The sequence below is a fragment of the Lutra lutra genome, chromosome 9, assembly GCF_902655055.1.
Source record: "Lutra lutra chromosome 9, mLutLut1.2, whole genome shotgun sequence".
Taxonomy (NCBI): domain Eukaryota; kingdom Metazoa; phylum Chordata; class Mammalia; order Carnivora; family Mustelidae; genus Lutra; species Lutra lutra.
The window spans coordinates 20,903,179-20,916,706 of NC_062286.1; the positions used below are offsets into that span (position 1 = coordinate 20,903,179).

Here is a 13,528-nt window from a genome sequence, read left to right on the forward strand (position 1 = left end):
TTTTCTTAAGATGGTGCCTCATCCCTCACTCTCCAGTCAGTCTCTACCCCTTATAAGCAACCACTGTTCTGATTTCTATCACCAAAGGTTAGTTTTGCCTGTTTTAAACTTTACATAAATGGTGTTGTACGGAATGTACTTTCTTGTGTCTGCCTTCTTTTGGTCCATGTAACATTTTCGTAATTCGCCCATGTTGTTGCATAGTTCAGTAATTCATTTAATTTTTATCGTTGAGTAATATTCTGTGTATAAATATTTTTTGTTTCAGGGTTAAGTATGATGTTAGCCCAATGTCTTTTGTAGTTGTTCTTTATGAGATCAAGGAAGATTCCCCCTTTACCCATTTTGCTGAGCGTTCTTACCACAAATAGGTATTGGATTTTGTCAAAAGCTTTTCTGTATCTGTTGGTGGTTTTTCTCTTGTAGTGTATTAATATGGTGAAATACTTTGATTAATTTCCTAATTTTAAACTAACCTTGCATTCCTGGGATTAAATTTACTTGTCATAATGTGTTATCCCTTTCATGGATTGTAACTCAACTAATATCTTGTTAAAGATTTTTATTTGTTTGTTCGTGAGGGATTTGGCTCTAATATTCTTTTTGTATAAGCTCTTTATCAGGGTTTGGTATCATAAAATGAGTTATAAAGTGTTCCTTCTTCTGTTTTTCTAAAAGTTTGGGTAATACTAATATTATTTCTTCCTTAAATATTTTCTAGAAATATTTATTTCTAAATATTTCTAAATAAATATTTCTGAATAAATATTTCACCCATGAAGCTATGGAGACCTAAAGTTTTCTTGATGGGAAAGCAGTTTACTATCATTATGATCATCATTTTTATTTTGAATTTCATGTCTTCGATAGATCCTGGACTCTTCAGATCTCCCAATTCTTTTTGTATCAGTTTGGTAAAGTGTTTTTCAAGGGATTTGTCTGCTTCATCTGAGTTGTAGAAACTTAGTGAGATACGGTTATTCATGGCATTTTCTTATTTTCTTTTTAATGAAATGATATCCCTTTGTCCATTCCTGATATTGGTAATTTGCATTTTCTCACGGTTTTTTTTTTTCTTGGTCATTCTTGCTACAGTTTATCTATATTTTAATTTTTTTTTAAAGAGTCCACTTTCAGCTTTGTTGGCTTTCTTATTTCTTTTTTTTATTCTCTTGGTTTTAGTATTTTTTGGTTGTATTTATTTCTATTTATTGAAATATAATTCCCAAACCATGTAAGTTACCTGCTTGAGGTGTACAATTCAGTGATTTCGGTACCCTTACAAGGTTGTGCAACCTTTACCACTATCTAATTCCAGAATATTGTATCACCCCAAAAGAAAGCCCACACTCATTAGCTGACATTCCCCATTGTCCCAGACCCTGGCAACAAATTGTCTACTTTCTATCTCCATGGGTTGGTTTGTTCGAGGCACTTCGTATAAATGGATTCATATGATACATGGTCTTTTGTGTCTGGCTTATTCAGTTAGCATGATGTTTTTAAGACTTAGGTTTAATTCGATCTTCTTTTAGTAGCTCCTTAGGGCAGAAACCTAGATCATTGTTTTTAGACTTCTTTCTTTCCTGCCATAGGTATGTAGAACTCTAAATGTTGACCTGTGTATTTTCATTATCATTCAGCTGGAAACAATGTATAATTTCTCTTTTGTTTACTTCGCTGACCACAGGTTATTTAGAAGGATATTGTTTAATTTCCAAATATTTGGAGCTTTTTAAGATCTCTTATTGTTACTAATTTCTAAGTGAATTCCCGTGGGGTCAGAGAACATACTTTGGAGGATGTCAGTCATCTGAAATATAGTGAGACATGTTTAACCTCCCATCATAAACTCTATCTTGATGACTAGTCCATATGCATTTGAGAAGAATGTGTATCTTTCAGTTTGGAGTGAAATGTCCTTGAAATTTCAAGGACATTGATTAGGTCAAGGCAATTAGGTCAAGGCAATTGATGGTGGTGTCACGTGTTCTATATCCCTAACAATTTTCTCATCTAGTTGTTTTGTAATTATCTCCCGTAATAACACTTTCCCCCAGTGATGTTCCTTCAATACTGTGCTCTCTGAAAATGACCAGGGACTCACAGAGCCAGACTTGGGTTATGCAGAGTCCTTGGGCCTCCCAAAGGGAAGGTTGCCCCTTCTCTTTTCACCATTTCTCAGCCAGATGGAGGATCCATCTACTTCAAACCCTTTACTGTCCACAGATCTCATTCAAATATAATTTCCACCTTCACTCATTTATCTCTCCGTTCCCTGTCCTGCCAACACGCCAGCACGCACAGTAGAAACTCAGCTTATGCCAGGGATTCATCCTCGAGACAGGGGATGGGGCAAGGATTATAAACCCCGTCTCTCTGGCTCAGCTTAAACCTATACTTCCTTCTAAGGGCTCACTCAAACTCTGACTTTGCTAGGTAACTAACTGTTGGCCCCAGTTCTTATTTTTCAGACCCAGGCACAGGCAGAGAGAGTGTGGTATTTCCCCTCGAGCCTAGGACAGTGCCCGCTACACACTCATCAACTGCCAGGTCTCAGGTGATCCCATTACTGTGACAGATTAGAGGAACCTGTGGTCCTAGTGATCCACAAGCTGTACAGAGTCCCTGCTCTAAGCCAGGCGCTGGGCATATAATAAGGCATGGTGGGAAAGTGATTTTTTACATTCTTAACGGGGTTAAAAAATGTTAAAACTATAGTCCTGATTTTATCTTAAACCTTAGCTTGGGGCACAGGGGCGGAAGCCAGGGAGTGGAACTTTCAACTAAGCCCTTCTGCTTTGAATAAATAAATAAATAAATAAACAAATAAGTAGGAACAAAGACTGTTGAGCCACTGTCTCGAGGGTGGATCAGTCCAGGCAGGAAGAAGACAAGGGCTTAGGTAGAACTGATCACATGGTATTCTCTGTCTCCGGAGACCCTTCTGGAACTGTCAGTGCAAGGAGCAGTCACTGCCTGGTGCTGCCAGGATGGGGGCTGCAGAGTGGCTCCTCCCCTCACTGCCTCTGTTCCCGCTGCACCTGTGGGCCCTGCTCCTTCAGGCATCATCTCTACCCGGGGCTGCTCTGTGCCAGGCACTATGGGGGTCCTGCTGCCCGCCCTGGAGGAGCCTGCTTTGTGGCTCCAGGTGTTTCCACACCATCGTCTCATGGCTGGCAGAATTCGGGGCATCAGCAGGAATCCCAAGGAGGATCAAGCAAGGCTCTGCCCACACCCCACCACCCCCCGCAAATCCCCTAGTCCATGGAATCCCTGAGAGTCGCAGTCTGTTCCAATCCAGTCTCTAGAAGTCTGCTGCAGGTGCCTGAGATGCACAGCCAAATCCTTATACTGACAGAGCACTCTACAGCGTGTAGAGCCATTCACATATATTGCCTTTTCCACTGGACCCCAAAGCAGCCCTCTAAGGACTCAGGCATATCTCACCTTCTCCTAGACCTTCATGTGTCCCCTGGACTTCCAAACCACGGGGCTCCAACCACCTCCCTGGGCACTCACTGTACCAAGCCAGATCTCTGGCATCCTGGGGGACATTTTCCCTAGAATGACCAACAGACAAGTCTGTCCTTTCTGTGCCCCCACCCCCAAACCTGCTCTTCCTTGCATGGCACGCTCCCCTCCTCCAACAGCGGCCTCACCACCCATCCAGGTACCCCAGCACGAAATCCAGAGACACTCTGGTCCTCCCCTCTTGCTCACTATCAACTCCAGACTCACTACCCCCTCTCTGAACCGATGTCATCTCTTCTGTCCAAACCCACAGCTTCCCCGTTAAGACACAGTCCTCTGCCTGTACGGCTGCCCCAGCTTCCTCCCTAGGCTCCTGGTCTGGAGTCCTGACATCCAGAGTGTCCTTTCCAAAACCAGATGTCCCCTGCCCATTCTCCTACTAAAAGCATCAGACTCTTATTCACTTAAAAAGCAGAAGTTCAAACCCTCTGTGTTTGGGCCCCGCATCCCCTCCAGGGCATGCCCACCCCATCCCCAGCAAGCACTCTCTGCTCCCCAAACCCTTGATTCAGCTCCATGCCATTACATCTGTACTGATGTTAGCCCTTCTGCCTGGAATGAGGCCATTTGTAGGCTTTGTCCCAGCTAAGAAGTCACCTTAATATCAGCCCATCCCCCATGCCCCTGCAGAAAAATCTCTTCCCTGGTCCCGCATATCGCCCAGCTTCATCTATTGGCTTCAGGGCAGCTGACTTTGGCCAACACCAGTGCTGCTGGTTTGCTCCCACCTCCCTTCCCAAGGGCTCTTCTGCCATCTTTAATGAGCAAGTCCTGATGCGTCCTCTCAGGGCGGCTTCCAGACCTCCTGGTCGGCATGGGCTTCCCTTGCCTCATGCTGCCTTGCACCTGCACCTCCCTTTCCAGAATATTCTTCATGCTGCTTGTGGTGACTGGGGCAATGACTGGCTTCCCCTTGAGGGCAAGGATCATGTCTTTTTAATTTATTGCTGTCACCCCAATGCCTAAAATAACACTTGAGGGCACATGGCTGGCCCTCACTGAATATTATGATCTGGATGAATGAAAGGAGTGAATGAATGAATCCTTGGTTCACAAAGCACATGAAAATGTAGCTTTTAATGACCAGGAAAAAAATTATGACATTGATGAGACAAGCAGAAATTTTATCACTGACTGAATATTTGGTAGTATGAAGGGGTTATTTTTTAGGAGTGATGTAATATGTGGGTTTAAAAAAAATGAGTCGTCTTTTATAGCTTTGTACTGGATATTTTCAGATGAGATGGTGTGGCGTTTGGGCTTTGCTTCCAAATAATTTGGGGTATGGGAGGAGGAGGGGAACAAATGGGACAGGACCAGCCAGGAGTTGACGGATGTTAAGACTGCCCTGGGAGAGCTTGGGGGCCAACGCAACACTCTCCCAACTCGTGTATGTCTTTGAGACTTTCCATCATAGAGAGTTAATAATAAAAAAGGGATTAGGCCCAGCCATGGGTGTAGGTGGGAGGGCTGTAGCTTTTATGTTATGAGTAAAGGTGGGTGAGATCACCAAGGAAGGCATCGCAATTCAGGGAAATTATTTGCAAGCCTATTCTGGAACACATTTCCAGAAGCATTTTTGCTGAGGGCCTTTGCATCAGGACACGATTTTACAGTTACTTCCATATCATGAAAACACCCTCATCAAAGCAGGAGAAGCCTGGGGAATTTCCAGTGCGCTCTGCCTTCTCTCTGAGTCTGCATTGGCTTGCTCTGGGTGGGAGGGGGGACATTTACCACCTGGGAATTTGGACAGAGAAGATCTGTCCCCAGCCTCGCTCCCAGGGGGTGAGGGGTCTGTGTGTGCTGGGTACAGTGGAGGAGGTGGGAGGCACAGCAGACGCACAGAGCTGGGCTCACAGGCAGTGTGGGTGGCAGAGTCTGTCCTAAGGGTCCCTCCTTTCTTCCCCTTCCATGGGGGCAATGCCCACCCCCTTGTGGGGGGTGACACCTAGCCCACAAGCTCTCAGAGAGGAGATGTGGTGCAGGACCAGGGATGGCAGGGAAGCCTCTAGATAGAGGTCCTATTTCTCATTAAGAGGGAGAGCTCCTCCTTTTTAATAGGGAAAAGAAATCTAATTTGGAATCCGGGTGGTTCCCACAGCCATGAGTGGGGACATCTTATCCCCCGTGTCGAGGTCGGGACCCCACCTCCTCCCAGCACTCTCTCACCTGACCCCATGGATTCTGGCTCATCTCCCTCACTGCCCCCCCCATCCCACCTCAACTTCCCTGCAGCCTCTGCTCCAGCCCAACCTGGGGCTTTCTAGTTAGGGCACTCAACTGGGATTTCCCTCCTCTGGCCTCTGGTCCCGTCAGCCCTCACCCAGAATGGCCTGGCCTCCCGCAGCAGCCCTCCCTCAACCCTCCTTCTGCGTCTCCACCTGTTTAAGAAGGAAGCTGCCACCCCCTGAACAGGCCGCAGTTTACGGTCCAACCCTAAGCACACTTTGGCCCTTCTGAGTCGGACATTTCCCCATTATGTCCCACTCATCTCTGCTCCCTTATCCGATTATGGGACCCTGGTTCGCCTATGAAACCCCACCCTGTACCACGTGTTGTATGCAGCCGTGCTCAGAAAGAGCGTGTTCTACGAAGGGCTTGGGCCACACGTGACCCCACTTGCTTCTGCTCCCCCGTGTTTCCTAGAGAATGGGGTCAGCTTCCCTCTGGGGTCCCAGAACTGCGGCGGTTTCTAAAATACCAAGTGCCCTAGCTGAGCTGTGGGGTGAGTAAGCACATAGTACTGCAAGGGAGGGAGAAGGCTTCCCAGAGGAGGTGACATATGAGCAGGGCCTTGAAGGATGGACAGAATTAATGTGTGTTCTCAAGATGGAGGGTGGGGGTTGTTCCAGGCAAAAGAAATCAATGTCTCAAGGTCTGGAGAGATACAAGGCTTGTATCTTTGGGAGAATGACAAGAAATTCAGGGTTATGGGAATGCAGTGGGGTGGGCTGGGGAGAGGAGGAGGAGGGAGAAGTCTTTGATAAAGCAGACCTTTACTGCTGGTTTCGTCACCAGTTCAAGTGAATTCTTGGAGATCAGACCCAGCCCCCAGACAACGCCCAGCTCACACATCCAACCCCGAAACCCGCTATCTTGGCAAGAAAGCTCGGGGAGGGGGAGTACAGAGAGATCACGGGCCTGGCCCCAGACAGCCTGTCCCTACTTCACGGGCAACCCATGTTCTCTCCCTGCGTTTGGATGGGCTGAGCACTGGACAGAGGCTGGCCTAGGGGAACTTACAGGCTCTCCCACCCTGTGCTCCCTGGTTTTGATTGATGCTGAGAACCAAGTTAGCAGTTGAAAAAGGACAAACACTAGGAGAGTCCTGCTTCTCTTTGAGTAGTGACCTGCCATCGAGATGGCTCCTTTCCAGACAGCCCACTCCTGATTCTGGCTGTAGGCCTCTGAGTTCAATGAGGACCACAGTCTCATCTTGTTCACGGGAAGCTCTGGGGCTCTGGACTGTATCTCCTGCAAGCAGGGACTGTATCTTCACCCCCAGGGTCCTAGGCCTGTCCACAAACATCCGCATGTACAGTGAGTGAAGGAATAAGGACAGGATCAAGTTACGAGTGAAGGCGCAGCCCCCATGGGAACAGGGCTCTCAGGGGCAGTCTGCTCCAGGCCTAGGTTCCTGAGGAACATCTTAGCCGGGGGTCCCTACAGAGCAGAGGACAGGCCCGAGTTGCTCGCTCCTGGCACAGGTCAGGAATCCCTCAGATGTGCTCTCCTCTCCCCTGAGGAAGGTGGGCTGGAGAGAAGATGGCTCGGGAGCCAGCAGCTGCCCCCAGGCGCACCAGAAAGGGGTGCCTCGCAGACCTAGCAGTCATCTGAATGTCCTTCCCTCAACCTCCTCCAGTGCCCACTCCTTCACTGAAGCAACCCGGCGACGCGCTTGTTACCCACGTGGCCATTTTAAAGATGAGGACTAGAGAGGGGAAGTGAGAGCCAGAACCCAGTAGGAGCCAGAGCTTCTGACTCCGTATCTAGAACTTTTTCCACTGCAGCCCCTAAGGGTACCTGGGGGGCACAGCACAGAAGGGCAAGCTATGTTTCAACCAGCTCATCCTGTCTGCCTGGGCCACAGCCAGAGGACCCAACCCACTAGGGCACCCAACCTGTCCCTGAGCTTCACTCACGGGACTAGGGGAACCCAGGGCCGTCCTCTCCCTCTGACTATTCATCAGTTTCTGATCCCCCCTGCAGCTGTTTGCTTGGACAACTGAGGCTGTGTATGCCAGGAGGTGCTGTGGAACATTCTGGAATGGGTTGCTTCCTCTGAATTGTTGTTAATGTTGGGCTTTTGGGGGTGTTTCTGGTTGTCAGGTGCTGGCAGCCACCGAGGAATGGCTGAGACATCTCTGGTTGTTAGAAAGGATGCTTTCTGGAAATCTGTTTGCCATCAGCCCCTTCCTGATGCCCAGCTCCTTCCCCTAGCTCTGTCTGCGGCCACCTGCTGCAGGTGCACCGCTTGGAAGTGGATCTCCTCACTCAGTCCAGAAGGCCCAGTATGCAAACCAGCAAATTCTCGTGTGGTTGGTTGAGGCTAGAGGCCAGGGATCAAAGGAGATCAGAGGAGAAGGGGGCACATCAGATAGCGTGCTCTGGTTGACCAGGAAGAGAAAAAGGGGCGTGCAGGATCGAGCACCCAGGGAAGGGGGTGAGGTTCTGTGCCCCAGGCCCTGCACTGACGCCACAGGGGTCTCTTTGCCTCCGGGCCCTGGTGTCTCTGCCTGCAAATGCTGTGCTGTTTGTGGAGCCCGGGGACACGTTTCACAGATGAAGGGGCACACTCGCTTTTCCTAAAGCCAGCAGGTGGCACACAGATCCAGGGTGCTGCAGACAAAGCCGTCCTCGGGCTGGTGTGGGAAGCAACAGGCAGCCTGCCCACCCTTTCCTCCCCAACCTGCTTGCAGGGATGCTGAGATCCCCTGCACCCCTGCCCATTCTGTTCACAACCTGGGCCTCCCGCCAGAGCCCATCCGACTGGGGCGGGGCGAGGTGGGCACGGGGGCTATGGCCCCTGGTCTCACCTCTCCCTTGTAACCCGGGTGCGAACGTGCCCCCAGCATGGGCCCGAGGCTCACTTTGCTCTCTGGTCTGCTGGGCTTCTCTCAGCTCCTCCCCCAGCCCCTATCCTCATCCACTCTCAGGAAAAACGGCCATGTCTAGTGAGGAGTGCCCTGGCCTTTGGTGAAAGGCTATCAGAGATGTCCTGGCCCAGAGGGCTGGACTGTGGCCAGTCAGAAACCAGGCGGGTGGGTGGTAAGCACAGGAAAGCCCGGCCTTATTTATTTCTACTTAAAAGCCTTGGAGGTTGCCCACTGTCTTTAGGGTAAAGGCAGCCTTGCGTCCTTGGTTCCGCCTCTCTCCTGCCTCAGCTTCTGTGCTTACTCTGGGCTCCAGCTTCATGGATCCTCTATCTACTCCGTTCCACGTTCCAGCTCCTCTCTCAGCCTTCAGCCTCCCGTCCCCGGCACCAGCTCTGCCCTCACCTCCTTACCTTGCTCCTTCCTGCTAGTCCCTTGGGTTTCAGCTGAGGGGCTACCTCCTCCAGGAAGCCTTCCTTGACCACTCTGCCCCAGCCCAAGTCGAGTGCCGCTTCTGTGGCTTGCGTGCTGCCCTTGTCCCCGTCCTCATCATATCAAACACCTGTCCTACTTGTCTGCCCACTGGTCCTTCTGTCCCACTGGAGATGGGCTCCTCAAGGACAGAGCCTGGGTCACGCTCAGCCCCCAGGCTTGGCACATAGACCATAGTAACTGGCTGCTGGATGCATGGGAAGGGAGGAGGATAGGAAGAGAATTGATAGAGGGGAGGCCAGTGGGGCGCACGGGATCCCTGCCCACCAATAGATCCACAAGAAGCCAATAGTATCCTCAACCAGAGAGCCCCTTGGCTGCCTGGTCTCTGGGGAGCCATGCTACGGCTTTCAGTCTGCAGAGGCCACCACCACCCCGAGCCCAAGGAGATCTTCTGGAGGGAGAGGGAGAGGAGGAATGGGCCCACGGAGGCTCTACGGGGCTGGGCCTCTTCGCTGTGGGTCCCCCTGAGCTCGGAGAGGCGGTCTTTACCTCTACTTCCCCAGGACCTCCTGCAGCAGAGAACTCTGCACCCTACCAGGCACACTGCATGTTGGCAAGCACAGGGAGGGACGGACACAGACACAGACAGGGTGACTGTCAGGAAATCACAGTAGACAGTCAGGCCAGGGGCAGAGGGCTGCCCACGAAAAGCCTCATCGCCCCAACCCTGTTAGAACTTTTCCCATCCATCCTCCCTGCCCTGCCTTATCCCCATCAGCCCAGAGCTAGGGTCTCTCTAAGACAGGGAGTCCCCTACCTCGGAAAGTCACTTTGGCGATCCTGTCGCCCCTGCCCCGCAGCTCCGAGACCGTCTTGAGGTGGACAAACAGAGCCATGCTGGCGTGTAGAGCCTGGACACCGCCGGCGGGCAGGAGCGGCTGGGGAAGGAGTGAGTCTGGCGGAGCTCGACACACACGCACACGCCTCCCTCCTCTCCCTCTCTGCTCTGCTGCTCTTGCCTCCTGCGCCCCCTCGGATGCTGCCCACAGAGACCCAAGCAACCGAGCCAGAGAGCTGCTCCCTCCAGCGGTTCACAGAGCCTCACAGCCCTGCCAGTGCCCGCCCTCCAAGTTGTCAGCCCAGTGCGTATTGGTGTGTGTGTGTGCGTGTGTGGTGTGCCCTGCGTGCAGCCCTGGGAATGCAGGCTCAGAGTCGGAGTGGGAATTCATTATTCAGCAGCCGCCAGCTCCTAGATAAAACCCTGCCTAGCCTCTCCTGGCCCCCTGGGGGTGACGCTCCTGCCTACCTCTCCTCCCCGCTCTGCTGTGCCTTGCTAGGCCAGTGCAGCTGCCAGGAGTGGGCAGAGGGGCTCGCACACGAGTGTGAAGTGTGAGTGCAAGGAGCTCTACCATCTATGTGCACAGGAGGCTGGCCTGTTGCACTGGTGTTTCGAGGGGATTCATGGCCCCAGTCAAGCTGGCCACCGGGGATGCCGGTGTCCGTGAGGCTCAGGGAACCTGGATGGGTCAGGCCTGGCTGGGTCCCACTGTGCCATGTAGAAATCCCAACCCAAGCTCCCCACCCCCGACTCCCCCTGGAAAATCAGCATCTACCAGACACCATTAAGGCTTTGTCGGGTGGCTGCTGTCAGAAAGGGAGCCCTGAGAAAAAGGATGTTACTTCCCCCACCTGCTCTTGGGGACCTTGTACCCCCAGGAGATGGGGTCCTGACCTCCTGCTTTGGGATCCCTGGATCTGAGAAGAGGGGAGCCCAGGAGCCAGGCTCCGCATGATGGGAACTGCCCCAATGTGAAGGCGTCAGAGGCCAATGTTCTATAAGGGCGATGCTTAAGGCACTAGCCTCACCCTATCCTGGGCTCGGGGATGGAGAAGGCTGGGCCGGTGAGCCTCACTGGAGCAGAACTGTCAAGATTTGTGTCCAATTAGCTGCTGGGTTTGGGGGGCGCAAGGAAGGGATATCTGGCAAAATTTCCAAGGACTGAAAAAGAACGGCCGTCTCTTCCAGCAACATACCCCGGGAGAGGCTTATAATGAAAGGGAGCCCAGGGACCAGGATTCCGGAACCCGGAACCTCTGCAAGGCCATCTACCCCTTCCTCTGGCCGTTTGCTCTGCAGGGGGTGCTCTCACTCCAGACTGTCTTCTAGCCCGGCCTCAGCCCAACTGGTGCCCAATCCTGAAAGTGCCCCTGCACCCACACCTTAGCTCAGACCGGGTTGGGGTCCTCATCTGTGCCGCCCCACCCCTCATATCTCACTGCTTCATTCTCACCACGGGGAGACCCTGGTGCCCTGCATCTTTGCAGTCCCAGAGCCTCGCATGGAATCCTGGGTATAACAGGATACCCATAGAAGGTTGACGGGATAAGGGGAACAGAGCCTAAAAGTTCAAAAAGGGAAGCATCAGATTTTCAAGGCACGCTAACAAGAGGTTACTCCCTTTGAATTCTACAGTCCAGTGACCTGCAGGATGTCACAGGAGCGTCCTTCTAGATGATTCCTTGTTACATTGCCTTCTTTTTCTTTTTCTGTTTATGTGCTATTTCCTTCTCTCCCTTTCCTTCCTCAGTTCCTGCTCTCCTTTCTCACTTTTATCTAGCCACAATGAAGCAAAGAGTATTTCAGTCTATTGTATTTATTGAATACAAAAAAATATCCACCAAACTTTAAAAACCAGGTAAGTTTAATGTCTCTTCAAAAAAAAAAAAAAAAAAACACTAGCTTTATTTGTAAGACTTGATAGGAAAAAGAGATCCATCTCCTCCCGAGGCCCTCCGGTGGTTCTCTCCTATAGGGGGTGAGTGAGTTTCAAGAGGCCTGTGCCTCTTTAGGAAAAAGCCCATGAACTTGTCCTAAACAAAGCATTGAGCTTGGCTGAACCTCAGTTTCTATATTGATAAGTGGTAGTAATTCCACCCCGTCAACACACAGCACCCCTTAGCCAAGCCAGCTGACCCTCGGAAACCTAAGCCAGACCTCACCTTTTAATTTCCACTCTACCAACTACTACACGTTTCTGTAAAATTTATTCGACATATACTAGCTCCTCCTAGTACCAGGTACTGGGGATTCAGGGGTGAATGTGATACGGTATTGGACCCCAAGCAGAAGATTCGCTGGAAAGGTCCTCGGTTACCCACCAGCTGGGAAGTCATGATGGGGGAGGGAGTGGGCACTTGACCTTGGCAGTGGGGGGCACCTTCCTGGAGTACAGCACACCTGAACTGAGAGCTGTTCTTTTGCAACTTTTACAGATGTTTTTCTTATTATTGCTCCTATTCTGCATGGGGAATTTAGAAACACACAGATCTGACTGCAGTTTGAAGGACTGGTGGAAAGTCTTTCTGCCTGGTCTGTGACCATTCATTCTGGGACAGTTTCTTTTCCTCCCCAGACCTCAGTTCCTCTTGCATTCTTTGGAAACCCATGGCTCCCCCCCCCCCCATCCCAATGTTATCTCTCAGCGAAAGCCTTTTGACAATTCTGGTTGCAAAAGCGTCCTGCAAGTTCATCAGTGTCTGTGGTCTTCATTAGCTGCCATTTACAGATTCAAACTGTGAAGATGACACTTCTTGGACAAGACTGAATGAAACCGAGAAGGCCAAGGGTAACTGGCAGAGCACTCTTGCTGATACCAGGACTGCTCCAAGGGAGCTGGGAGACAGGTTTGGCTCCAATCCCCGAAGAGCATGTCGCCTTGGAGGCTGTCACGGCTCTTTCACGCCCCAGTTAAAGACCAGGGCTGGGATGAGAGTCGCTGGAGAAACGGGGTGTGAGGGCACCGGTTGCAGGAGGGAGCCATTATTATAAGGAACCCTCACCGGGGACTTGGGTAAATTTGCTTTCTGGTGCAAACAAGCCAACCCTGCGGGCTGCACTTCGGAACTGAGGACGGGAGTACATCACACATCCAGATCTTCCCAAGATTTGCCTTTTGCCCCTTACTGATAAGCCACTCTCGTGGAGTAGTGTGACAGGCAAGACGAGGCAAGAAGGAAGTCCCCAGGGAGAGACGAGAGAGTAGGAAGACAATTCCCTTCGAGGAGCTGGGGTGCGCGGGCAGAGCCATGATGGGGCTGTCGCTTTCGGCTCCGCCTCCGCAGCGAGGGCGCTGGGCCATATCCCGAGTCCTGCAGGGGACAGAAGGGCACTTGGGGCGCATCCCCCGCCGGGCCTCTCCTGCGAGTTTCCACCTTCATCCCGCATCCCACACGCGCGCATGCGGGGAAGCAGAGAGATGAGCCCATTCCTGGGCGCGGGAGCCCCGCTTGGGGGGAGGGGCAATTGGCGGGGTCCCCGGGAGAGCACGCTTGGGGAGGTCTGGGGGGGAGGTCTGGGAGCCCCCCCGGAACTCGGCTTCCCCTTGGCCCCAGGCCCCAGTCCCCAGTCCCGTCGTTGCCAGGCGCGCGTTGCCAGGTGACCCTGAGTTGTTTACTGTCGGGCG

The 13,528-nt window shown here is 51.6% G+C and overlaps 1 protein-coding gene across 3 annotated transcripts in view; it reads right to left on the reverse strand.

Moving 5' to 3' along the window:
• OTOF (otoferlin) overlaps positions 1-9,961 on the reverse strand; it is a 93,402-nt gene extending 83,441 nt beyond the window's left edge. For all 3 annotated transcript variants that reach the window (XM_047747041.1, XM_047747038.1, XM_047747039.1), the window contains exon 1: positions 9,883-9,961. In XM_047747041.1, the coding sequence (XP_047602997.1) occupies positions 9,883-9,961 (79 nt within the window). The remainder of the gene's footprint in view (positions 1-9,882) is intronic.
• Between the last annotated feature and the right edge of the window lie 3,567 nt (positions 9,962-13,528).